The sequence below is a fragment of the Archocentrus centrarchus genome, unplaced genomic scaffold, assembly GCF_007364275.1.
Source record: "Archocentrus centrarchus isolate MPI-CPG fArcCen1 unplaced genomic scaffold, fArcCen1 scaffold_26_ctg1, whole genome shotgun sequence".
In the NCBI taxonomy this organism is placed as follows: domain Eukaryota; kingdom Metazoa; phylum Chordata; class Actinopteri; order Cichliformes; family Cichlidae; genus Archocentrus; species Archocentrus centrarchus.
In genome coordinates this window covers 3,212,667-3,237,627 of record NW_022060256.1, presented here as the reverse complement: position 1 = coordinate 3,237,627, position 24,961 = coordinate 3,212,667, and the positions used below count along the sequence as shown (strand labels likewise).

The 24,961-nt window shown below is 42.3% G+C and overlaps 2 protein-coding genes across 5 annotated transcripts in view; both read left to right on the top strand.

Annotated features, from left to right (window-relative positions):
* The first annotated feature begins 1,531 nt into the window (after positions 1 to 1,531).
* Positions 1,532 to 11,763, top strand: fgf5 (fibroblast growth factor 5). Its single transcript, XM_030723382.1, has 3 exons — positions 1,532 to 1,742; positions 4,635 to 4,738; positions 11,369 to 11,763. The coding sequence occupies exons 1-3, from the start codon at positions 1,532 to 1,534 to the stop codon at positions 11,732 to 11,734; spliced, it is 681 nt and encodes a 226-aa protein (XP_030579242.1). The 3' UTR covers positions 11,735 to 11,763.
* A 10,830-nt stretch (positions 11,764 to 22,593) lies between these two features.
* Positions 22,594 to 24,961, top strand: part of cfap299 (cilia and flagella associated protein 299) — a 103,090-nt gene continuing 100,722 nt past the window's right edge. For all 4 annotated transcript variants that reach the window (XR_004019410.1, XR_004019409.1, XR_004019411.1 and 1 more), the window contains exons 1-2: positions 22,594 to 22,741; positions 24,735 to 24,874. Coding sequence is in view for 1 of the 4 variants with exons in the window: in XM_030723490.1 (XP_030579350.1) it covers positions 22,634 to 22,741; positions 24,735 to 24,874 (248 nt within the window). In the remaining 3 variants the exon portion in view is untranslated. The remainder of the gene's footprint in view (positions 22,742 to 24,734; positions 24,875 to 24,961) is intronic.

Here is a 24,961-nt window from a genome sequence, read left to right as displayed (position 1 = left end):
ACTTTGCTGGGGAGAATACACAACCCAGCAAACACACTTAGGGTCTTACCGTCCCTCTGCTGCAGCTTAGCAGGAAAACTGTGTCAAATCTCAGACTGCTGAAGCCTCACAGGCTCAACGAAGGATGATGACTTTAAATGAGTGAATCACAGAAAGGATGGGCCTGTCATCAGTTTTAAGGCGATAGATTACTATATCTGACATATTAATACTCACCGATCATTACTTTTTATTACACAGAGTGAGAAAAGCACAGCTGTTATTACATCAATGAGGGTCCGGTGACAAAGACATTGAAAGTGAAGCATCCAAATGGATCATTTTATCATTTAAAGCCACGCTTTCCTTCTGTGATGAGAAGTAACAAAAGCACACTGTACAGATATTGGTTTGATATCACATTTATTGCAAGAATGGCAGCTACTTTAGTAAGCAGTGAGAAACAGGCACTGACTGGAAACTAAAGCAAAAGGCAGTGAGCTGTGCAGAGATTATTTATTTATGTCATTTCAGGTCTTAAAGACAGAAGCTGTGATCTTCTATTACAGTTTTTTACTCACTTTCAACCAGTGAAGTCTGTCTAAACTAATACATTTATGCAAAAACCCTTCAGAGGATTTAATGTTAGTCTGCCATGTTTAGACTTTTTCATTTATTACTTTATTCTTGTTTGGCAGCTGATGTTTTACACACAGCAAACCATAATTATAAATATAGAACTAAATCAAAGCAGCTCTAACTCATTATAGGGGCAATGACTGGAGAAAGGGGAGAAATGTTTAAGTTACTGCACGTGTGTTCTTCCTGCTTTTGTTTTGTTGAATGAATCCGAACCACAAACGGATAATTTCATCATCTCTTCCGCCACTGTACACTGCTCAGAATACATCAGTCAGCTTGGCAGACGCTTGTCTTGCAAATGTGGGGACGTATCAGATGATAAGGTGGACTAAGGCCTATAAATACAGCTGCCTGAGTGTCCGGTGAGCCAGTGTTTAAAGTCTGCTGTACCACCTGAGGATCTCAGCCCGAACCTCTCCGGATTCAGTCCTGCGTGCGACGTTTCATTATCCAGTTTTTCTTTTATGGAAAGAAGCGCTCACAGCGAGCCAGTTTTTCCGCGTCGTTTCAAGTATGAATTAATACGTCCTCACTCTATTAACATGTTGTTTCCCTGTGCGTAAAATGCCGCGCTTAGTGCGTCCTGGCGCGGACGATTGCTTGGAAAATGTGCGGTGTCTGTCGCGTTTCCTTCACGCCCCGCTGCTGTGGGTCTGTGCTGAGCAGGAGTGGCATCTCGGCGACAAAATCTGGATGAAAGAGCGTCCTTTAGAGCTCAGGCATGCATCGAGAAGTGAGATCATTTGCGTTATAAATATCCCCGTGCCAGCAGAACCACTCCAGCTCCTGCAGCCGGGGTAATGCCTAGGAGCGCTGCATGCAGTGCGTGCGCACGCTTTCTGGTGTTCAGATCTCAGGAGCGACACCAGAATGCTATTAGTGGCCTAGCGGGTGTCTCTTTCTTGAAAGAATGAAAGTTCCTCTTTACCTTCTGACCTTCGCTCAATTGATTTGCACCGCTGCGGGAGCTCAGCACGTCTCTTTGGAGCGCCAACTTCTGGAGGAGGGGATCAGTTCGGGACGCAGGACTTGTAGACTCTACTGCAGGGTTGGCATCGGCTTCCATCTCCAGATTCATCCCGACGGTAGAGTCAACGGCAGCCATGAGCCCAACCAGCTGAGTAAGTCATTCAGTTCGGCTTTACTGTGCATGAAGCAGCTTAACTACTAAATTATGAAGATCTGACGCGTGGATGAATCCGGTGCGTCCCGCTGAGAATGCGCACTTGGATCCTGCGTTTGTTCCAATTGATCCCGTTCTGTCCGCAGCGACGTCTGTTTTCACTGTCATCCCTGCAAGTCTGAACAATGATGATTTACACAGGAAGACGGTAAGGAGCGCGCTGCTAAACTTAGGATGTCCGAGCCTGTGAAATATCTGAGCAGTCATCTGTTTGACGAGCCCTGTTTGTGTCTCTCCGGGATGTTGGCAGGTAGACTATTTGTGGAAGTAACAGGTGCAGCAGGATGTGGTGCAACTCAGCATGACTGACATAATCACAGTAATCACATAATCAACATGCAAAGCAAAAACAAAAAGGATAGATTTACCTTTAAAATGTATTATTGCCAACTGAGTGAACGGATTGCCTTCAGCACCTTTGTTGTACCTGCAAAATTCCTTTTGCGACTTACAAAGTAGGTCCTAAATAAAGTAATAAAGAGCAATAATGAGTTGTTTGACACACATTATTTTGCTCAGTTGATTTAAGAAAAATAAGATTTTGGAGCCACAAACAAACGCTGAGTGCAGACAGGCGGTTTAAGATTCTTTTTAAGGCTGAGATTATAAAATATTAATGATAAAAAGTGACAAAGCTCAAACAGTAAACACTAGTTTATTTTTGTTGATATTTGTTCTTGCTCATAAACATATAGTATAAGTGAAAAATTGCATAGCAATATAGTTACAGGCTGGACTTGGACATGGGCCATGAATCCTTGGTGTGTATGTAGCTGCCTCTGTGTTTCTGATTGGCTGGACTAGAAAAACAAATCTCCCCCCAGACGTTTACATCACTAAAGTGATGATTTCCCAACAGGGTTTGATGATCAGAGTGTGCCTGGCAAAGCCAATCATTCACACTGAAAACAGTTTCTGGTCTAAACTGCTTCACACTGAAGTGCACAGCGACCGTGAATGCTACTTTACAGAGAACAGCACAAACCAGCGTGCAATTTGACTGTCAACATTAAAGGAAGAAGTTATTTTCTTTAATATAGCAGCTTTAAAATGCAGAGTCCCACCCTCCTCAACTGAAGCCATAAATCAGACTCTCAGTTTTTACTGCACCATCAGATCCTTCATCGTTCATCTGAAACAGCAAAAGCTCACCGTGAAAGTGCACTTGTGCCTCCATTTCATGGTCCCTTTTAGAAGAGTTGTCAGGTTACATGGATTTCAGCCATGTGGTTTTGAATCCTGCATGACAGAGCAGCAGACAAGCAGGAGACTGGGCGTCTTAGGTTTGTAATATGACGATTCTTTTACCAACACATCGCATCAGATGCAAGTCACAGATAGTTCAAAATGTTTGCAGCGAGTTGCGTTTGGCTGTGAGACCTCTCTGCCCCGAGGGAGCAGTTCTTCCTGCCTACAGAAAAACGAATGAAGCCAGTTAAACTTGAAGTGTTTTATGGATTATTTGAATAAGATCAACCAGGAAGTGTGGGTCCAACAGTGTGCGCATCTTTCTGGTTCATTTCACAGTTCATTATATTGAATCTTTTGTTTAATGCAGTGGTTCCCAGACTTTTTCTGGCATGGCTCGCTTCCGATGCAGAAAAGGGTTTATGCCCCACACCCCACAGTTTACACAGTTTTCTCGAGTGTTATTATAAAAGAGATCTGAGTTACATTTTAGTGAAATCAAGAGCAGCACAATAGAATCTGCAAACTCTCACTAGTTTAGCTTCCCCTCAAAAAATCATATTTATTCAGCGCAATTTTTCTCCATATTTTTCATATTGACCTGCAGTGGCCTCTGAGCCAGCATGCTGTTAACCTGCATGGGAAAAAATAGATGATCATGAGTCCAAATTAATCATGGTTCAAATGCTCACAGAAGCCACATCAGCACCAAATGATTCTGTCTTTGCTAAGGTAAGGTTTAGTTCAGCATGGGGTTGGATTCCTATCACAGAGCGTGATCACCACCTCTGAGGTGGAACCACAGACTGCATGAGTGCACAGTTTGCATATTAGCACTAAGTGACAGATCAGAAAAATATTAGAATTTACTCTTCAAAACCAGGGGAATAACTGCCTGTATTTTTTGTTGTCCAGTTCAGTGGCTCATTGTTAGGCTCAGGCCCCTGATTATGGCAAGTAATGAGGGATTTAGACTTACAGAATGCAGGGGAAATATTCACACACACACACACTTCATTTTTTTCTGTAAAATTAAGAAAATTCTCTAGTTAGACAAGTGCATTATGTAATGCTTTGCACATCTCCATGGTGACACAAAATGTTGTCATTAATAATAAGACGGTTTTTATAAAGCAAAAGTGGGAGATTCAGCCTAGTGCAACCAGTCTACTACCACAGCCATTAAACCTGCCGGCAGCACCGAAGGAGGGGATTGACATTATGGTGTAACCTGGTGACCTCAGAGGGTCTTCATCTATGGTCCTCAGATCCAGCATTCTGTTTCAAACAAGTCTGCTTCTTACTATCAATGATTGCTTTGTGACTCCTCCAAAACAGCCCATAGAAATCTTTCATCGTAGAGATTTGGACAAAGGGTAATTAAAGACAGAAGAAGCGCTCCGTGTTTCCTTTTTTTCTACCCGTCTGAACTCTAGTGATCTAAAGAAGCACACTAAGAGATGAAGATAAGTCCCAAAGGTGCAGCTGAACAGGATAACAGGGCTGACATGACAGCAGAGCAGATCGTGTCGAGTCTGTTATTTGGAGTGAAGACGAGCAGCAAGAGACAGAAAATCACAAGAGGAGTAAAAATACATTCTGTCACCAGTCAATCATCAGATCACGTTGTTTGTCCTCTCAGGTGTCCTGGAGCTCTTTGCGGTTTCTCAGGGGGTCATCGGTATCAAAGGGGTCTACAGTAACAGATTCCTGGCCATGAATAAAAGAGGACGGCTCCACGCAACCGTGAGTATCCACTCAAACCCAACGCTATTAAATTCACTCAGCACACGCAGACTGCTGAGCGCGCAGGGATACTTGAAGTGGCACAAAACAAGTGCTGACTGGTATGTTGTTGCCCAGTTAAGTGGCTCTTAATATGATTAATTAGCTATGTGCAGTTTGGTTTTATACAGGTTGTGGCCTCTGGCTAATGTTTGCACTGTTACATTCCAGTTAATGCCTCAGATTTATTCAAAGTTTCAGACTCATATGCTGACATATTGTATCCTTATGATATTGTCAATGCGAGTTGCCTGTTTCCATATCAGACAGACACAGAGCAACATTATTATTATTATTATTATTATCCAATTGCAGTCCTGGAAGTTCAATATATGCTCTGCAGTTCAGGGTCCACAAACTACTGGGGGGCATACACAGAAGACGAGTGGTGATATGGCGAGCCTGGACTCAGTGAAATCTGGTAACTTGTGGTGATGACAAATGAAATAACAGAGACACAAATCAGAAAAATAAAAAGATCTCCGTTTCCTGCCTCCAGCTTCTGCTACAAAAAATGTCAAAATTTTAGGCTTTAGGAATTTTAGCATCTTGAAATTTCAAGATGCTAATAAACTCTAAATTTCAACTTACCTCTGCCTTTGTTTGTTTTTAAATGGGCATAAATTTCAACTCCATAACCAGCAGAGTTCAGATTTCAGAGCTGCCTAAATAAAAAACTGAGGTTAAGATGTGGATACAGACAACAAGATGTGAGCACTATCAGCAGGAAGAAGTGGGAAAGTCTGCGCTCGGATGTCCAGTATGCTAATGAGCGCAAAAAGCATTTGGCAATGATAAGTCAGATATTCAGGCTCTCCGTACTGAACCTGGGAATCCTGACAGACTGTGTGACAGATTATTCAGAAAGGCCTGAGTCCTTCGTTGGTGCCCTAGCTAACTACAGCAGCTTTAGCCTTCTAACAACTAACCTGACCTAAAACCAACCTCTCCATTATGTTCACGTGCTGGTCACTCAGTAGCTTGCAGTGTGGCACACTGGTGGCTGAGAGGTGCAAAGCTGGATAAAAGTGACAAATTTAATAAAGGTAGCTTCAAAGACCTAAAAACTTTTTAAATTGTCTATTTTGACCATTTGTTGTGTTCTGAGACTTTCTGCAAACATGTAAGCTCAGCTCCAGAATTGAATTTGGCTTCTTTTGTGCTGCCATCATGCCCCTCTCTGCTGGAAGCAAACATCTGTGGGCCCATGGTGTATTTATCCATTAGAATATTGCAGATATTTGTTTTATTTATTAGCTTGTGCAGCTTTACATCTGTGCCGCATGGCAAAAATCCCCAAATCTGACATCAGCATGTCACTGCACACTGCTGTAATCTGTAGGCACAGTTTTGAAGGTTTTCAAATCCCCCCAAACACACTGCAAGCCCAAATCTACCCACAGCAGCTTGGCCTCGCCACCATTAGCAGGCCGGACAGCCAACAACCAGCCGCACCGACGAGTCATCCGCGGGAGCCTTGGCAGGCGCAGATATAGAAGCAGCTCCCTATTAGCATGTGCTAATGTGAAGAGCAGATTAAATCCGGTCTGGGACGTCTGATAGTATACAGAGGAGTGAGCCGCAAACTGAAAATCAATATGCTGAGTAAACAATCAGCTGGGCAAGCAACAATCAGAGGGCTGGAGAGTCTGTGATTTATGGGCCCTCAGCTCCCGACACTGTTTCATGAAACCGTGTCAGCAGGGAGCAATGTGGTGTTTTCCCTCAAAGCGAAGTCTCAGCCACAGCTTGTTAGAACTGTACTCATGTGACTGTGTGCTATCCACCAGCAGAGATATTCATTTGTTTTACCAGCTCGTATTAGCCCAGAAGTGAATCACACACTTTCCAGAGGTCACAGAACATCCCAAACACGATTTAAATATAAACCAAAACTGAACCAGCTTTGATATCAGGAGACAGCACCGTGACAAACAACCATCGCTGCACCAGGGTGGACATAGCTGCACATCCATGCAACTTTAGCATTTTCACCTTCAGGTGACGACTGACGAATCAAGTACAGTAAATCATGGATAATCGTCCATTCTGAAACATAGTAAGACCAAGAGTTACAAAATAGACTTCATTTTTTTTTTTGCCTGAGACGAGTGAATGAGCCCATAAACTAATCAGAATAGTGTTTACAGAATCCAGCATCCCATAGACCAGCCATTCCCAAAGTCAGGACCGCTGCGGCCCACTTAAAAACCAGAAAATCCCTTTTTATATAAATATGTAATCATGCATACTCGTGAGTAATTTCAAACTGAATTTCTGTTAATACTGTGGCCCTCCTGCAGTACCTTCGTGGCGTACAGGGCCCCCTGGCACACACTTGGGGAACCACTGTCATAGACTATTATGGGACCAGAAATTCTTTTGCAACCACAGCTATCGCCATCTGGTGGCCCTCAAATAGAATGCAGGTTTAAGGCAGTTCCGCACTGACTTCATTTTTCCGACTCCAAAGCTACATCCAGGTTTTATTCTCTCTATGATCGCAAGTCAGACTGCAAATCATTGTAGGCACACAGCACGCTCGCTGGCTAACGATAAAACTCAGCCTGCTTTAGCCTCTTTGTTAACTCTAGTGAGGACCACGAGTCACATAAATGAACTGCATGTATTCATCATGACTTGAAATAGCTGAGCTTTTAAACTCCTCAGGAAAGCTTTTATTGAGATCATAGAACAGGGAGACCATAGACATCTATACAAACGGGAGGAGTCAGAGGTGCTGCCACCTGCTGGCCAGCTGAAGGAATGCAGGTCCAAGCCACTTCATGTTTCAGATCAGTCTTCTATGCAGAGTGTATGTCTGTAAAACCCAGTGACCTTTTGACTTTTGGTTACATTGTCGCCATCAGGTTAAATGATCTACATTTTGCCACCTTTAAGAGAAAATCTTCAATATATGTTTCCCATCATTGTAAACTTAATAAATACACCAACATTCTCTGCACATTGACTGCACATTTATCAGCTAACAGTAGTTCTCTGTCCTCTCACTGTATCACTTCCACCTTTCTTGGTGAATGGAGGTATTTTTGTGCCAGATTTCAACCCTTTGCTGCCTCTAGAGGCTGATCGTAGGCTTTTACTCTTATATTCTTATGCATGCAGCTTATATATTTGATATTTTGGTCAGAGTTTGTTATTTGTAGTAGAGCGTTGCCAGTTAGATGCCTTGCTCTCTGATAGTCTTGTTCCCTCCTGCAGTTGGAGCTTATTTTTGCCTCCAGAGCAGCTCTGCCTTCAGAGAAATGTTTGTACAGCTAAAACTCCAATCTGTGGCTACAGCTGCACTGTGCTATTCAACTGCCTCGATGATGTGGGAGTGGATGTAAACCTTGGGGGCCTCAGAAAGGCTCAGGCCCCGCGGCAGGGTATCAGGTGACAGGCTGAACCTTATCTTGTTGCATCATCTGTCATATTTACTATTTAGATGTTTTCATAGTGGCACACTGGGCTGCATGTCCTCCTCAGCAGGCTATCGCAAACATAATCTTTAGAAAGGTGAAAGGGTCACCAGCATTTGTTAAACAAGCAGTGAGTGAGGGGTTAGAGATAAGACACACACACATACATAACAGAAGTGAGTGGCAGAAAGATATCATATATGTCATTCAGGAAATAAATGTAGATTTCTGTGAATGTGCTGTTTCCTTTGCATTTCTGCTGTTTACCACACTTTTAATGCCTGAGTATAAACTGCACAACAGCCCCAAGCTTCTAACACCAAATCACAGGATTACTGCCAGGAAAAATGTAATCTGTTACCTCCTGACAAAACTAACTGCTTACAATATGTCTGCATTTAGCTTGTTAGATTTACTGCCCGGAGTTTGTGAAGCCTCCTGGATATTTACCACTACATGTTCTGCATTTCTATAAGCGTGTCTTGAGGATCTGCTGGTAGAATTTCACGTGCTGCACAACCAGAAACAGACTGACGGCCATTGTTCTTACGATGTAACACCAGCTGGCCTCACCATCGGCGTACTGGAGCAGTGCTTAGTCTGCACTTCAAAATGTGAAGCTGAATTCTTCAGAAGACACTTATTATCACCACGGCACAAACTAACGTTCCTCTGTGCCCTCACTGCAGCTCACCTGACCGACACAACCACAGGAGTGTGTGCCGAGGAGCAGAAACCAAACTGTTACAAATGTGTCCAGATTTCTTTTTTCCAACAAACAGAGCAGGGAAGCTGGTAACTAACTTAATAACTGACTATTTGATTTAAAAAAAACAAATGCATTATGTTATTGTAACAATAACATAATGCACATAAATTACTTTGTAACATGATTGTATAATCTCAGTCCTTTGATGTTATATACCAGCATCAGAGTGGAGAAGGAAGGTGATTGCAGTGACTTTGTTGTTGGTCTGATGAGTCTCCATTTGTGCTGCTACACATGGATGGTAGGGTCAGAATCTGGAGTGACAGTATGGATCCATCCAGCTTTGAATCAACAGCTGAGGCTGCTTGTGGTGGCGTAATGATGTGGTGGATGCTTTCATGGTACACTTAGTACCAAATGAGTACACAGCCTACCTGAGTGCTGATGGAGACCATGTCAGTCCCTTTATGACCACAGTGTACCACCATCTGATCTTTCTGATCCTCCAGCAGGATAATGGGCCACGCCACGAAGCTCAGATCATCTCTGTTTCTGGACCATAGTGCAAAGAAACCAGTCTGAGATGATTTGAGTAGTCTTTTGGTTTTTATTCAAATGTCTCCTCAAAAATGGACTGAATAACATTTCATGCTCTGTTTTGCTTTCTTTAAGTAAATGTCATATCTGGTCCCTTGAGTTTCTGCATATCACAGTGGGGTGAGAGCTTTGTGACATTGAAATATATAAAGTACATTATGGGGCCTATGTGTCTGTAGTAGCAAGACAAAAAGAGGACATATTTGTGAAGAAATATTTGAATAATATTTAAACGAGGATCATGGGAACGGACGCTTTGGAAGAATGTAACCAATCCAGCAGGGTGAGAGTCGGGTTAAACAGCTGTACAAGCATTATGATTTTTACAATAAGATCTCTGGAATCTGGCTGCAGCTATGAAAGCCTATGAAACGCAGCACGGGCCAAATCTTCTTCCTGGTATGCATGCTTATGTGTGCATACATGTGTGTGTGTGTGTGAGGACATTCATACACGCTCCTAATTCCCTGACTGGTACCAGAGCTGCTTTGTTGCTCAAATGCAGGATTTCATTTCAGTGCACTCTGGAGTTCTGTACTTTTAAAAATCATCATTTAAAAACATCAGCCCAGAGGAGCAGTCGGTCACTTTGAATAACTTAAAGGTTTGTGCTGTTTGGCTGCGGTGCACTCTCCTGTGACTGGCATGTTTACCGAACGCTGTAATGGCATCATTTTCTGCTATGCTGCACTCTTCAGCAAAGCAGAACAGTTTGTTTTATTTCAGAATGGCAGGAGGTTATACAAGGAAGTCATGCTGCAGCAAGAAAGCAGGCATCCCTGGGTACATGTCAAAGTTTCCCACTCGAGATATATTTAGGCACCAAATGGGAACATTCAACGAATATCTGCATGAAGTGTGTGCAGATGCTGCACGCTGGTTACATGTTTCTATTTCTCTCTGACGTTTTGGTACGGAAAGTCTGGTTGAACCTAATGATACCATTTTAATACAGTTGAACTATGTGTGTGGGTAAGCACCATCATTTGGCATCATGGTTGTCATGTTAAGTGGTGTTCTGGAGAATATTTGGATCATTTTGATTATTATTAATAACTGATTAAGGATTTTCCTCTGCAGACTTCATGATATTATCAGCATTACCATATAAGAGTAGTCTGATGTAAACCTGCCCCGTGCACATCCTCTGTTTGAGAACCAGGATGGGATGAAAACTTTCGTCTCCATATCCAAATTGTCCACACAGTTTGATGAAAGTCAAAAACCTGCTGATTAATTCACTGCTATTGTGAACAGGTCAGAAAAGCAGCAGCCTGTGTCTTCAAGTTCTTCCTGAATGAATTCAGTACACAGAGCAAGAAAAGGAGGCTTCAAACAGTCACATAACTAATTAAACTAACTTATTAAACTTAGCACCACGAATCATCTGATGTTTCCTCACATTTGAGATCTGTTGGAATGATTGCAGCACACACACGATCCGTGTCTCATTAGAAATGCAAGTTCATGTTGTTTTGTAGGCTTAAAGGTCCACGTTCGGCTCCCGGGGACCTGAAGGTAGATTGTTTCTCACAGCATTTGTGTGTTTATGTGTTGATGCGTGCACACTTTTACAGTTGGGAAAATGTGTCAAAGGTCAGCCACCAGCTGCTTGCTTTGGGGTGATGTTTTCTTGTAAAAGAAAATTAGTTGTTAGTTTTTCTTTCCCTGACTTAAAGACAAATATCAGTTTCAACTAACAGGATCAACACAGTTAGGTTACATCATGATAGGCCACACAGTGCCCGTCGTAACAGTTTACAAATCCAGCACGGTTTGTTCTTCAAAAAATGACTAAGAAAAAACTGAGAAAATGAAAAGGCATAATACCTGTTAACACCCTGCGTTTCCTTTCCTTTGTAGGAACGGTTCACAGATGACTGTAAGTTCAGGGAACGTTTCCAGGAGAACAGCTACAACACGTATGCCTCAGTAATCCACAGGAACCACAGGACTGGTCGCGAGTGGTTCGTGGCCCTCAATAAGAGGGGGAAAGCTAAAATGGGGTCCAGTCCCCGAGTCAAATCTCAGCACGTCTCTACCCACTTCCTGCCCAGAGTCAGCCTGCACGACAAAGGTGAGCAAGGCTTCACCATCACAGACAGGAGCAAAGAGAGGAGGAAAACCCCACCGCCTCCAAAACCTCCCGCGGTGAAGGCAAACATCCAAGCAGGAGCAACACCGAGGCGTGCGCAGGTCAAGTACTGGCCCAAGTACAGGTTTGGATAGGTTCATAGAAACTGGATAAATGGGCATACCCCAAAACGGACAGTGGTTATTTATCATATTTGAAGCATTCCAGGTATCTGTGAAGTGTGTGGATACACCTCAAAGGGCTGCCAAGTACAACTGCTGAGCTTCTCATTTGGAAGCTGTGATCATAGTTGGATGTTGTCTTTGAGTCAGTGATGCTCTGTGCTGCTTCATGTTGCCCTCTGTGTACATATGTTAAAGCTGAAATCCATAACTTTAATCATGTTCTTGATGAGGACTGTTTGAGAGAAATGAGTTGCTAGCTAAAAGAAAGATGCTACAATAAGGACAGTATCCTTGTATCAGATTCAGTTATTACTGGAGACACGCCGCTGTTCTAGCCTGTCCCTGTGTCCAGGTGGAAAGCACACGGCACTGTTGGCTGCTTCCCATCCTTCCATGTCCATATAGGAAAAGCTGGAGGTGGAAGTGCAGCACAGAGAGCCCCCACCTCACACATAGACACTCACAGAACAACAATCAGAAGTCAGAAGCTGTGTGAAAGGAGAAGCTGAGGTTGACTTGAGTTGAAAAGTGGCTTGCAGATCAGCTGATCTGCCAGGATCTCAGCTCGACTGTGTGGCCTGATGCTTGATTATGACTCAAGTGTGGCCTGAAATGATTTGCATTTTCTTTTGCTTTTATTATAATAAAAACTGGATGTCAAAGTTGTGGCTTTTGAGTCATAAAGTGCATTTTGTAGTAAGTAGAAGGCCAAACTCAAGTCTTTGTGTCAGGGCCTTTTATTTTTCTTCTAATACAGGATGTCAGTATGTCAGTATGTCAGTATGTCAGTATGTCGTTTCAGAGGAAAATAATGCGGTGGATTTTTGTAGGTATTATTTGTGTAGAGGGCATCACTGATCAGTGACCCCATCATCGTTTTACAGTCGATGTCATTCCTCATAGCAAAGTTATGTTGTGTGAAATTTGATTAACTTCATTATAGAAAAAGTCCAGTCTGAAAGAATAATGTTTTATATTACGTCTAAAATTAGTGGAGAAGCAGCACAACTCTTTCATGAATGTGACAAAAATGTAAAATAGGTTGTGGATTTCAGCTTTAAACACTGAAAATGATGACATCATAAATATTTTCTTGTTGTTAAATCACAAATGCTGTTATGCATATTTTGAAGCCACTTTTTGAGATGTGAAAAGCTCTCTCACTCCGAGTGATTCAGACGTGTGTGTTGCTGCCCGAGCGTACACACCGACCAACTGTCCCTTTCTGAACACCAGATTTGTGATAATGAGTAAGAAAGCGTGGATCGGTTCTCCGGAGTCTCCCCCCTTTTCCTGGACTGCTGTGAGGGATCAGGGAGAAAACTGTCCATCAAAACTATCATTTTAGCATCCGGCTGTCCCCCCAAAAAATCCGGAGTCACGACCTCCCGGGATTCCACCGCCGTCACCGCAGGGATGAAGATGCAGAGAAAGAGCTGCCACTAGTTTTGGGGAAGGTTGGAGCTGTAGGTGTATCAGACGGCCAGCAGCTGTGAAATGGCCTCACAGGAGCACAGGGACACCTCAGGGGACAATGGAGAGATTGGTGCTGAATAACACCGAGCACAGGTCTCAGTTTGGTCTATAAATCAAATGCTGTCGTTGCTTTAATAGTTTGACTTATTTGAGATCGGTGTACATTTTATAGAAGCTTTATTGAAATCAGTGTCATGAATTTAATCCTCTGGCAAAACCTGCATATTAACCTATGATGAAACCATTTGAGCACAAAGTGCAAACATTTTTATGGATCTGAACACTCGGTCTTTACAAGAAATGTTTTGCAGGGTTTTGGATTTGCAAGTTTTTCTCATGTGTTTTCAGACATTACGAATCCGCCCAGTCTCACAGAGGAAAGGGTCAGAGAAATGATATCCGTTTGTTTCTGAGCATGGAGGTGAACTGTCCCCTTTTTTGTGTGTTTTGGTCTGCAAAACCTTAGAACTAATGGAACAATTGGAAGAAAGTTTCATGCCTGCAGCAACATCTTTCCATGTGTGAGACACCTCGAAGGCAACCAAGAAAACTGGTTTTAAAAAAAGTGGCGCCTATTGAACCCAAACCATCATCAAGCAAATAGTTTTATTACCAAAATACTTTTACTTCTTAAATCAAACCAAACATCAGGTGAACTGCAGTGGAAGTAAAAATAACACCAAAGAAAAATCTCCATCATCACTCCTGCCACCAAATATAAACTCTGTTAAACCTGAAAAAATCAAACTTAAATAAATAAATTAAGTAAATATGACTCAAGATGAAAATGTTAAAAAAAAACTGCATTTAAGTAGGTGAAAAAATAATGTCCCGGAACAAATTTCAGTAGATTACATTCTGTGAGTATTCCTATGTGTGTGTGTTGAGTCAGCCTGTGCAAAGCGTGTACTCACATCCATCAGGACTGTATAATAAATGTGTTATTGCTGTCATTGTGAACATTACACAGTTTTAATTTTGCATCCTGAACCGCGGCTATCCTCAGTTTACAGATTAACAGGCTGAAAACACGTTGCTGGTGAAATGACAAATGAATATGAACATAATCATAAGGAGAAGTAAAAAATGTAGCAGAATGCTTCTTTTATAACAAAGGTTAATACAGCAGTTATTACAGTGGAGCTGAGTGTTAGCCAGTGTTTTTGTTGATTTTCACATGGTATTTTTTCTGAAAGCGCATGTAGCATCTGCCACACTGTATTTATGGCAAACTGTAGGTTTCTTGTAGCTGCTCTGTGCTGCCGTCACATCCCAAAGCAATATTTTTTCTACCAGGTGTTTTTTTTCCATAAAAGTGTATGTATTACAAGGAGTTTTTATGTAATAATACCATTAAAAATATATACACATCTGTTGCATGTGTTGTAATTGCGTTAGGTGGGAAAATGCAGCCAGCTGTTAAACAATACCAAACACGCTTATGTGAAGATTCAGAGAGAATCTTCAACCTTGTTCGTGCATTAAAGTTAGACCCTTATGGTAAAATATGTGAGCATAGTATATTTCAGTGAAGTCCTAATGAGGTCACCACTCTGCCACAGCTGTGGCTGACTAATGAAAGACAGGTGTGTATGTGCGCTGACAGGTCTGTGCTGGCTGACGTTCTCCAAATCCTCTGAGGTCATGACAGATTTTACTTTGGTCTAAAACAGGCCTGAGCACTGATTACTCACCAACAACCTTCCTGTCCTTTCAGATATGAGCACCACGGGGCTCCCTCCTCCACTCTAATCAGCCACCATTTGACCTTATTCACATTTTGCATCACTCTGTCACTAAAAGAGAATTTTCCCTCGACTCTTATGTCTTCTATGAGGAGTTAAGAGGTCAGAGGCCGGGCACAATGTTACGGTCTAAAAGTCAGTGCTGCCATGTTGTAGAACACAGTTGTCACAGTCTTTATATTAAATCTGTCTTTTAAGACTGGACAAAATTATTGTCAGCAAATTTACTTAAAATTTGAACATATAGCTTTTGCTATTGTCATTTGTCTAAATTATATTAAGAAGCCCTATTGTGTTCTAGCCAGGATTTGCAGTAACAGCTCTGAACATCATAGCTGATGTTCACATCAAACTATTGAAATACGGAATAAATGGGGAGTGTTTGTTTTTATTTATATACTTCTTGCATGGTCTGTACCACAGCAAAAACACTGTAGAGACATCAAGTTTAGTGAGTCCATCCATCCATCCATCCATCAAACCAATGGCAGTACAAACCAATCTCTCGCTGTGGCTGTACAGGGAACAGGCAGCCCAATACCCCATACACCTGGGGGGTCCCCCTCCACAAGACACCCCAAGTGTAGACAAATGCCTTCTCCAAGTCTAGGTTTTTTAGTTATTAAAAAAATTCACCCAGCGTATAGATGTTATGAAGGGGAGAACTATCCACGGAGGCCAAACCTGTTTTCTGTTGAATGGTAAATGGACTAGCTCTTATATAGCGCTTTTCTACTCAGTCAGAGCACTCAAAGCGCTATTACAACATGTTTACATTCACCCATGCACTCCCATTCATACAAGCACTTCCATGTTTGCTAAGCTAAGTGCTTTTTAATTAACTATCATTCACACACATTCATACTCCGACGGGACGGTCGGAGAGCAACTTAGGGTTAAGTATCTTGCCCAAGGATACATTGGCATGTAGCCTGGAGTAGCCAGGAATCAAACCGCTGACCTTCTGATCAGTAGGTGACCTGCTCTACCTACTGAGCTACAGCCACCCCTGCTGCTGTGCAGCTGGGCCTTTTAACAGAGGAGGCTGCAATTTTTGGCACTTCGAAGTCAAGTCAAAGTTTGGGAAATTTGCGCACATGATCAGTCATAGTTTGAATGCCACAGCTTATTGTTGTGTATTACTGCTGATCATGTTTGCCTTTCTGTGTGCACTTGACTTCTTGGCTGTTTACAAAGTAATAATATAATATCTGACAGTAGGAAAGGCTGTCAGACGGCCTCCCTGAGGAACCATATTTGAATCCAGCTGAATACCTTAAGATGTGGTCAAACCATGCAGACACAGTAAGCTGTGATTACCAAAGCATACAGACCAAAATATCCCCACACGCTGTAAATGAATGCCTCATGTGGAAATGTGAATTTAATTCAAATGTCTCTGGCTTCCAACCTAGTAGATCTGGAGCGATGGGTAGCATAAACGCGCAGATTACAAATCTGTAGGAATTCTGTGATGCAATAATCAATATCCATGACACCGGGAAAGGAAACCTGTTTTTAGAGCAAAATCATGTTCTACTGATTATTACTTTGATATTCCTAATAATAAAGTGCTCAGTGCGTGTATCAAGATCACCAAATCAAAGTAAAGAAGTAAAATGAGCATGGAAGAAAAGAAGAACAGAAGTTACACATTTATCATTTATAACAGTGTTAATAATTTAATAGGGTTTATTTCTAGGGAAGAAAACACTCTGCAACCTCAGAAATGAGAAGAAGCTTGGTGACAAAGCTCATTCTGAAGGTGCAGCAGGTTGGTAACCTCCTCCTCCTCTGCCGTCTGCTCCCTTTTGTCTTCTTTGTCTGTGTACATACAGGCCATATGTTACAGGACTGCTGTGTGAGAGGATTTTTGATCATTTTTGATCATTACCTCACTTTCCATGGACGTCAGTGCAGAGCTATTAAAAGTCATGCTGGATGGCAAAATTAAACAAAATGATAATAAAAATGTCTAACGACAGCCAAGAGTGACAGTTTTTCTGCACATGAAGCTGAGCACATACCCACTGAAAGCTTCATTCTCTATTTTACAGTCAGCAAAGGTGCCAAATCATGTCGATCTGCCAGGATTCAGACTGACATCATGAGACTATGATCAGAAACCATTCTAGTTTCATGCATCCACTGAGCTCAGATCAGTTTTTCGGGTAAACACAGACATGCAGTGTTACAGAGGCCTTGTAGTAGTTGTGATCTAAACAGGTCGAACCTTTAAGGAGGCACCACAGTCAGTTCCACTTACACTGTAATGTGACCCTGCAGGTTAAGTTCAACCTCAGTGATCGCAGCATGCTCACCTTTCTTTGGGTCTTTGATGCTTCAGAAAAGATGTTAATGATCTGAAATATGGAAAACGTGATATTTATAAAACAGTTTGTTTTCAAAAATAAAGACAATAAGACTGTGAAACAGAAAGGCTACAGCAGAAACCAGTTACAGAAGCTTCACCACGGCCATAGTTAAACAAAGCCATACACTTCACACTCCACCTAACACATCACTTTTTCTTCTGCAGTGGGTGTTAGATTTTCGCCAAAGACCTGAGAAGCAGAATGAGACTCTTCCCAGTCTGATAGGCGAGATTCTTCCCAAGGAGCAGGAAGGATTTTAGAGGAGGAGCTGCTGAGAGGTTCAGGGTTCTCTTTGGTCCATCAGCTGCTGCTGCCCTGTAAGTAATCCAGGCACAGCTACTGCAGTAAAACTGTCCAGTCTATCCAAATATACATACACAGAGTACTGCTGTTATTAAAGGGGACATAGATGCCCAGAGAAGCTTTCTTTGATTTTTGGAAAAGGTGAGATATCTGCTGTCCCAGTGTACCCCGCCTCTCATCCAAATTCACCCAGGATAGGTTTGAGCTCCCATTTGAACCTAACTAGATAAGAAAAAATGGCTGGCTGGACCTGAGTGGCTCTTTCTTGTTGTTGCCTTGTTTTGCAGATGACACAATAGTCTACTCGGTCACCATTTCCTGGAGACATGCTGTTGATGAGCTCCAGGCTCTTTTTCAAGCCGCGCTGTACTGTGTGGTCTGAAGTTGGCTCTTAATTTTGAGAAAATCTCATTTCTGATTTTGCCCAGCTCACTTCCACGTCTCAGCGTGGGCATTCATCCCTTCGGAGAGGACTCAACTGAAAGTGTCATTGTCCCAGGCCGGTGGCCCCGGGCTGTCGGTCCCGGGCCGGTGGCCCAGTGTTTTATGTTCCTTTTTGTGAAGTTCTGTTTTGTTGTATTTTATAGTTGCGTTTTCTTAGATTTCCTTTCAGTTTAGATCCTCAGTTTGTTATTGTTTGGGTGTTCTGTTATAAGTTATTTGTATGTTATTCTGGTTTCCCTTTGTTCTGGTCTTTCCTGTGATGGTGTTCCTGGGTGTCTCGGCCCTTTTGTGTTTAGTTCCCTTCCCGTTGTCTCCTTGTGTGGTGTTTAGGTTCCCTCTCCTGTAGCTCTGGAGTTTAGTTCTCCCTGTGTTTTCCCTCAGTGTCCCTCCCTTGTCTTGTGTCTGTCTGTTGTCAGCCTGTGTTCAAGTAGGGTTCTGTTTAGTCATATGTTTAGGTTCCCTCTGTCAGATTTCTGCTTGTTAAGTCTGTGTGTGCATCATGGTTGGTCACTTCCTGTTTTATTTTGACAGTCTTGTGTTCCTTGTGCTTTGTGTTTAGTTTTGTTTCCCCTTGTCTCATCTGTGTAATTATGTTCAGCTGTGCCCCTCACCTGTTGCCTGTCCCTTGTTATGCCTTTGTGTATTTATGTTCTGCTTTTGTCTTTGGCGGGTCCTCGTCAGTGTAGCCATCCATGTTGGCTTGTCTGTTGTGTGTTTTGTGTTTTCTAATTTGGAGGGGTTTTTTTGTGTAGCTGGTCCCTGACCAGCCTAGTCTTCTTAAGTGTGTACAATAAAGTTAAGTACACGTATAGCTGTCCTGCATTGAGGTCCCCTCTGCCGTGCCTGCCGCAGCAGCCGTGACAGAAAGTACATCCTGAAACTACTGGGAGGATTATGGAGGCTGGGTTCTTTAATGTTCCACACTAAGATAATAATTTACTCTCAAGCTGCCTTCATTGTCCCGTACCCATGACTGTTGAAGGAATTTAAATAAGTGTGTGTGTGTGTGTTGCTGTTTAAGCCTTTAGGTTTCTGCGTGTTCGTTTTATCAAACAGGAATTAATACAAAACAAACTGAATAAGGAGTCCAATTATTAAATTTAATAAAGCCATTTCAAACAGTTTACAGATATCTGGGTCAGACTGCATGCCATGCCTGTGTGAGATGACATGAAGTACTGGCACCTTCTAATTCAACTTACAGTTTCATATAGTCACTGCTTATCAATCTTGATTACATCATTTACAAAACAGAATGTGGAAAACAGAGAAATTCAACAACAAGGTGACCTCGAAGTCTCCATTTCTATCATTGTGTAGTCTTCACAAAGTTCATGATGACACAGAACATTATAAGCTTCTGTATTTTTAATCAGTTATGTTATTTTCCAGACAAATTTCTCAGGGAAGTAAATGTATGTAAGATATATATGTGGCATATATCATGAATATTCCTACACTGTGTACTTTATAATCTGGTTTTGTGGCCTGTATTACGTGACAGTGGCATTGGTAATCCATTATTTCACACTGTGGAAACCTGCTTTGTTCTTATCTGTGTAATGTCTTATCACCTAAATCAGCTGTCATAATTGTTCTTAGCGCCCATCGTGGCAGAAGAGCCCTCTGCCCTCTGCACCCTGCACATGGAGTGACCTTCACTTCAAAACATCAGGATTTGGTTCAGAGCTACAGAAGACTTGAGTTTCTATTGTTAGGCTGCATTTTTAAAATCATGTCTCTGCAGTGCTTTCTTTGTTTCAGTGTATTTTAGTTTTGTCCCATTCAGGGGTCGGGTTAACAGGGCAGCAGAGTAGCACCAATACCCCCCAAATTTGATGTGCTCTCATTCATGGTTTGATTTAATGCTGCATCTCCACATCACAAAGTGTCCTTTGGTGGTGGTGCTCTGGTGTCAGCGTGCTCAGAGCCAACGTTCATGTTTTACACACCTGCAGCACCTGGATGAGGAGGTTGTAGAGATGGTGGCTTGATGCTGATTCTAGGTTTATCAGCCAGGAGACGTTTTTCTCACCTATTGATTTATTCTCTGTTTCTTGCCTTTTACTCTCACTTTAACTCACTGCTTAGGCTTAGACACTAGGAAATGCTAGATTAGTGCTAGAAAAAGATATCACTATTGACAAATGACAACTTGGGACTGAGAGATTGTTCTCAGCGATGCCCTAACCCAGTGTGTGAGGGCCCAGATGCCAAAGGACAGCTTGTGCATAAATGAGCCATGTCACCGGTTTCGATAAAACAACACTATCTGTCGCATACGTGACCCACAAAGGGAGAACCAAAGGCCTCTGATCCCCCTTCTTATGGGGAAAAAAATGTTGCATTGTTCTCAGTGAATCGTTGGAAATGTAACTATATAATGATTAATTATATATGCGCGAGCACTGGAAGGTCTTGTGCTAATTATAGATGCAGAACAATACATTTTTGAGTTTTGAAAAATGCCCTCCCTCACAGCGGCTTGGCCACTTATTCCTCCTTTCCTATGCAAAGGTGCAACACAAACAAACTGTGATGTGCGACACTCTGAGGCTCTTTGCTCCTACCAGTAAAATCAAATATAACTGGAACCAGACTTCATATCCTCGCAGGTGAATTCTGGCCTTCACTGGAGCCGTGAAAAATGATCAGGTTATAACTTATTTATGTGGCTGGTATTTATTTCTGATTCTTCATGCCCGCCTGCTGCTGACTGGTTCTGACCAGTTTATCCCACCGGGTTTTCAAACCTCCAGAAATGTCCGGGTTTGTCTGTTTTGCTCGATTTGATATTTCTGGTACCTCCTAAATGTGTTTTCTCTGAGATAATGATCTTAGAGAATTAATAAACGTTAGACACGGTCGTGTCAACTTCAGAGGTGGGAAGTAACGAAGTACAAATACTTCGTTACTGTACTTAAGTAGATTTTTTAGGTATCTGTACTTTACTTGAGTATTTATTTTTCTCAGTACTTTTTACTTTTACTCCCTACATTTTTACACAAGTATCTGTACTTTCTACTTCTTACATTTTCAAACAGACTCGTTACTTTTTAACACGTCAGGGAGAAGTTTGCATTTCCAGTCAGTGCGCAGTCAAACGATCTGAGCCTAAACGGAGGAATAATAACAGATAAGAGACAATCGTACTGGCGTATCCTCCATCACCGGGGCTTATCGGGTACAAAGGGATTAAATACGTAAACCCATATAATTAATGTCTCATTTATAGCCCTATAATCAGGGGTTACAGTGGGCCGAGACCGAGTCCGTAAGTTGTGCTCGCGGCACATAAACAGCTTAGCTAGCGCTACTGAAGAGGAGCGAGCATGAAGGGAGTAACGTGTGGCAGGTAATTTTAAATGCAGTGTTTCTAAATGCTCAACAAATATCAGCAAACACACAAAGTGTGTGCAGTTTGTCACACAGTGTGTCTGCTAGCTAAAAGAAGAGCTGCTGTATTTCAGGGAGAGCAAAGAGAGAGAAGTTCACTCAGAGATGGAGAAAGAGGACAGGAGAGGAAGAAGAGAGGTTAGATTTAAAGGTAAGGACTGGAAAATAAACTGAAGTATGCTGACTTTGTGTAATTCAAAGATTGTACGAAAATACTGCAATTTAGTGTGTGATAAACAGGTTAGCTTGTTGTACTGTATTTACAGTAAAGCTCTGTGTTGGTGCACAGAGGCTGTGTTTGTGGTCAGAGTTACAGGTTACATCAGTGCAGCAGAGATGAGTTTGAATCAAAGCTGCTGATGCTGAGATTCATTCACTGAATCCAACATTAATAGGAATGGAGATCAGCTCAGATAGCTGTGAAATTCTGAGTTACATCTTTGTGAGTTCACTTCATCCACACAGAGCAGTAAACCTCAGAGCAGCAGCAGCAGGTCAGCTGATCACAGCCTGCACACCAACATCATTTACTGCAGCTACAATAGAAAGCTGTGATTCTTCTCCCCATGCAGAGCCACTACAGCTGATCTTAGGGTTCCTCCACCTTCTGAATCCCACTGTAACCCCTGAGGATCCTCATGTTGCTGTTTAGGTGGAGGCACAGTCACCCTCTACTATGGAGGACACAGAGAACAGAGCTGGGTTTAAATTCACTTTAACAGTTTGTGTCCTACAGAACAGATTCAAGCTGAGTGCATTCATTAGGATTAAAATTTAGACTAGAATAACATTTGTGTTCTCATGTTTATTTTATATAATTACAATAATATATAATAATGAGGTTTGTTTAGCTTTACACAAAAATAGCAGGTAGAAATGTCTGCCAAAGAACTACTTTTACTTTCTTACTTTGAGTACATTTTAGAGCCTGTACTTTTTTACTTTTACTTAAGTAGAGAAGTTGAACCAGTACTTCGACTTTTACTAAAGTATTTTTGAACACAAGTACTTGTACTTCTACTTAAGTACAGAATGTCAGTACTTTTGCCACCTCTGGTCAACTTCCGCTTCCTGTCGCGTGAGGAACAGGTAAGGCAGTTGCCATAGCAGCATTGTACAACACAGAGACGATGGCGTACAGCACAGCCAGCCGCTTTCACCATTCTCTAACGCAGTTTAAAGCCTACGAGGATTATCTGGACTCGAAGGTCACGCCTCTGGATCTGTTCTACTTTAAAGTGAGTGACAGCACAGCTCGAACCTTTATCCGGCCTGTCGCTCCTCACACCCCGTTTCGTTGCTTGATTCCGCGTCAGAACCGCATCGACGGAGCTTCAACTTAAAGCTTCCTCTGCCAGTCTCCAGCAGCGCCCTTTACTGAAACATAACTGCAGACGCTTCAAAATCACCAGGACCCCTTCTTCAGTTCGTCATGTCCCAAACCGTGTGAGCTGCTGTCATTAGCCTCTGGTGTGACTGTGAAGCACGGAAACTAATATTGGCCGTTTATTATACAACTTATTAGCCGGTATTAAACAATATACCCTTAAAATGTAAATAATGTTTTATGGGTGTTTGACAGGTCTGATTCTCGTATTTGTGAACAAGGAAATACAGTTGACAAAATCTTGAATGGAGACTGGCGTTTGGCAATCGCTGTACATTAAGCGTTGATCGGCTATTTTAGGTAAATATGGCCCTTTATCCCTTCACAACGTGTTTTTAGTTGCTTCTCCTTTTTTTGATTTTAAAAAAAAAATAGTTTTATTTGGAATCGATTCGCTTTTGTTTCAGTAAAAGCGGATTTGAGTCGCACACTCACTTTGCCTGGAAATAAGTGTTGTTGGTGTAGTGTCAGCGGTCGAACGCTAGGTGGTAGTCACACAAAGCTTTGGGATAAGGAGCGTGAAACCAGCGACTGTAAAAATCTTTATATTCAGTTTAAACTGTGAACTTAACAAGCAGCTATCAGCGATCCAATAATTACGTTCATCACACGGAGCTGCACAGACAGTAAACACGGGCTTTACTATCTGTTGTTGTTGGGTTGGGTAAAGACCACAGACATTTGTATGTTTGCACAAGTGACACTGTTGTTTATCAAATTATAATCTTGCTCGTTAGTGATCTATCAGAAATCAAGGAAAGAGCAGGGAGCAATAGGTTTCAGGCTGTAAATATATAAATGAATGTCAACAAAAGAGCCCTGAATCGCATTTATTCTCTTTCATGTTGAAGTTAGAAATGAACCTGCAGTCCTGCTTCAGTCCTGCAGGTGGCAGCCTTGCTAACGAATCATGTGACTGCTGCTGTTTGAACACCTGTGTCCACATGGACTCAAATGTGACCTGATAATCAGCTGCAGTTAATCACGTTCTGTTGTGACACAGCACACTCAGCTCGGGTCATCTGACCTGTGAAGTTGTGTTGACTGGGGCCAAGTTCTGATAAATCAGCTAATTATGACCCTATTTTTCACACATTATGTTGTTCAGGTCTTGTCTCTGAAACGGGGTGTATTGCGAGGTCACTTCCACCTTAGCTGATTAGTGTAGATCCTGGTGTGTCCACTCAAATAGACCTAAAGCTCAAGACAATGATTTTCAGGCCAATTTTAGGACCAGCAAAGGTCTGAGACTCATTTCTGCTGAGCCACATCAAAGCTGAAGGAAAATATAACTTTTCCTCTCGGGTGCGGACGCAGGCCCGGCTGCTGGGATTTTGGGTACGAGGACATGTGGCAGAAGCTTTGATCTTACAAGCCACTGGGTTTGACAGCGAGATTTGGTTTTTAGATGATGCCTTTATGGCTTTGCTTTAATGACAGCGGGTCTGCAGGCAGCGAGCGGAATAATGTAGCTAAAAATCCCTGCAGACACACATTCACACTCACACTTAGAACAGGAATAGATCTGGAAATAGGAATGAAATCATCCTGAACCCATAAAACAAAAAAATGTGGCGGTGTTGGAGAGCAGGTCATCTCTTCCACAGTTTTAGGCAGGGCAGTGAAATGACACCTTTTAATCGAAAGACCAGCGTGGCAAGTAAATCCTAAATACTGGCTGAGAAAAAGTCAAACTTCATCTGTCAGTACTCTGTGGTGATTACTGAGCTGAGAGGCCACAATGGGAAAATTCAGCACTGCAAACATCTGACGGTGTCCGGCCCTGACTGTAGGGCATGTTCCCTCTCCTTGACTGACTCTTCTTCTGTTCTCATCTCATGCAGAAGGAGTTGGCCCGCAAGCTGGTGGAACACGGCCACAAGGGCACGGTCCTGAGCAGGGAGGAATTTGAGGAGAGGAAAGCAGCTGCACAGGCTGCAGAGGCTGCAAAGAGCAACACTTTCTACAACAGGAGTTGGCCAGTGTGAGTTCACTTCTCACTGACCCCACTGTGCTGTCTGAGGTGTTGTCCTCATGACTGACCAGAGGAGACAGATTCACACAAAGCACC

Coding starts and splice junctions, on each gene's coding strand:
- fgf5 (XM_030723382.1), top strand. CDS start 1,532: ATGAAAGTTCCTCTTTACCTTCTGACCTTCGCTCAATTGATTTGCACC. Junction 1,743..4,634: donor CCATGAGCCCAACCAGCTGA/GTAAGTCATTCA, acceptor TTGTCCTCTCAG/GTGTCCTGGAGCTCTTTGCG. Junction 4,739..11,368: donor GAGGACGGCTCCACGCAACC/GTGAGTATCCAC, acceptor TTTCCTTTGTAG/GAACGGTTCACAGATGACTG.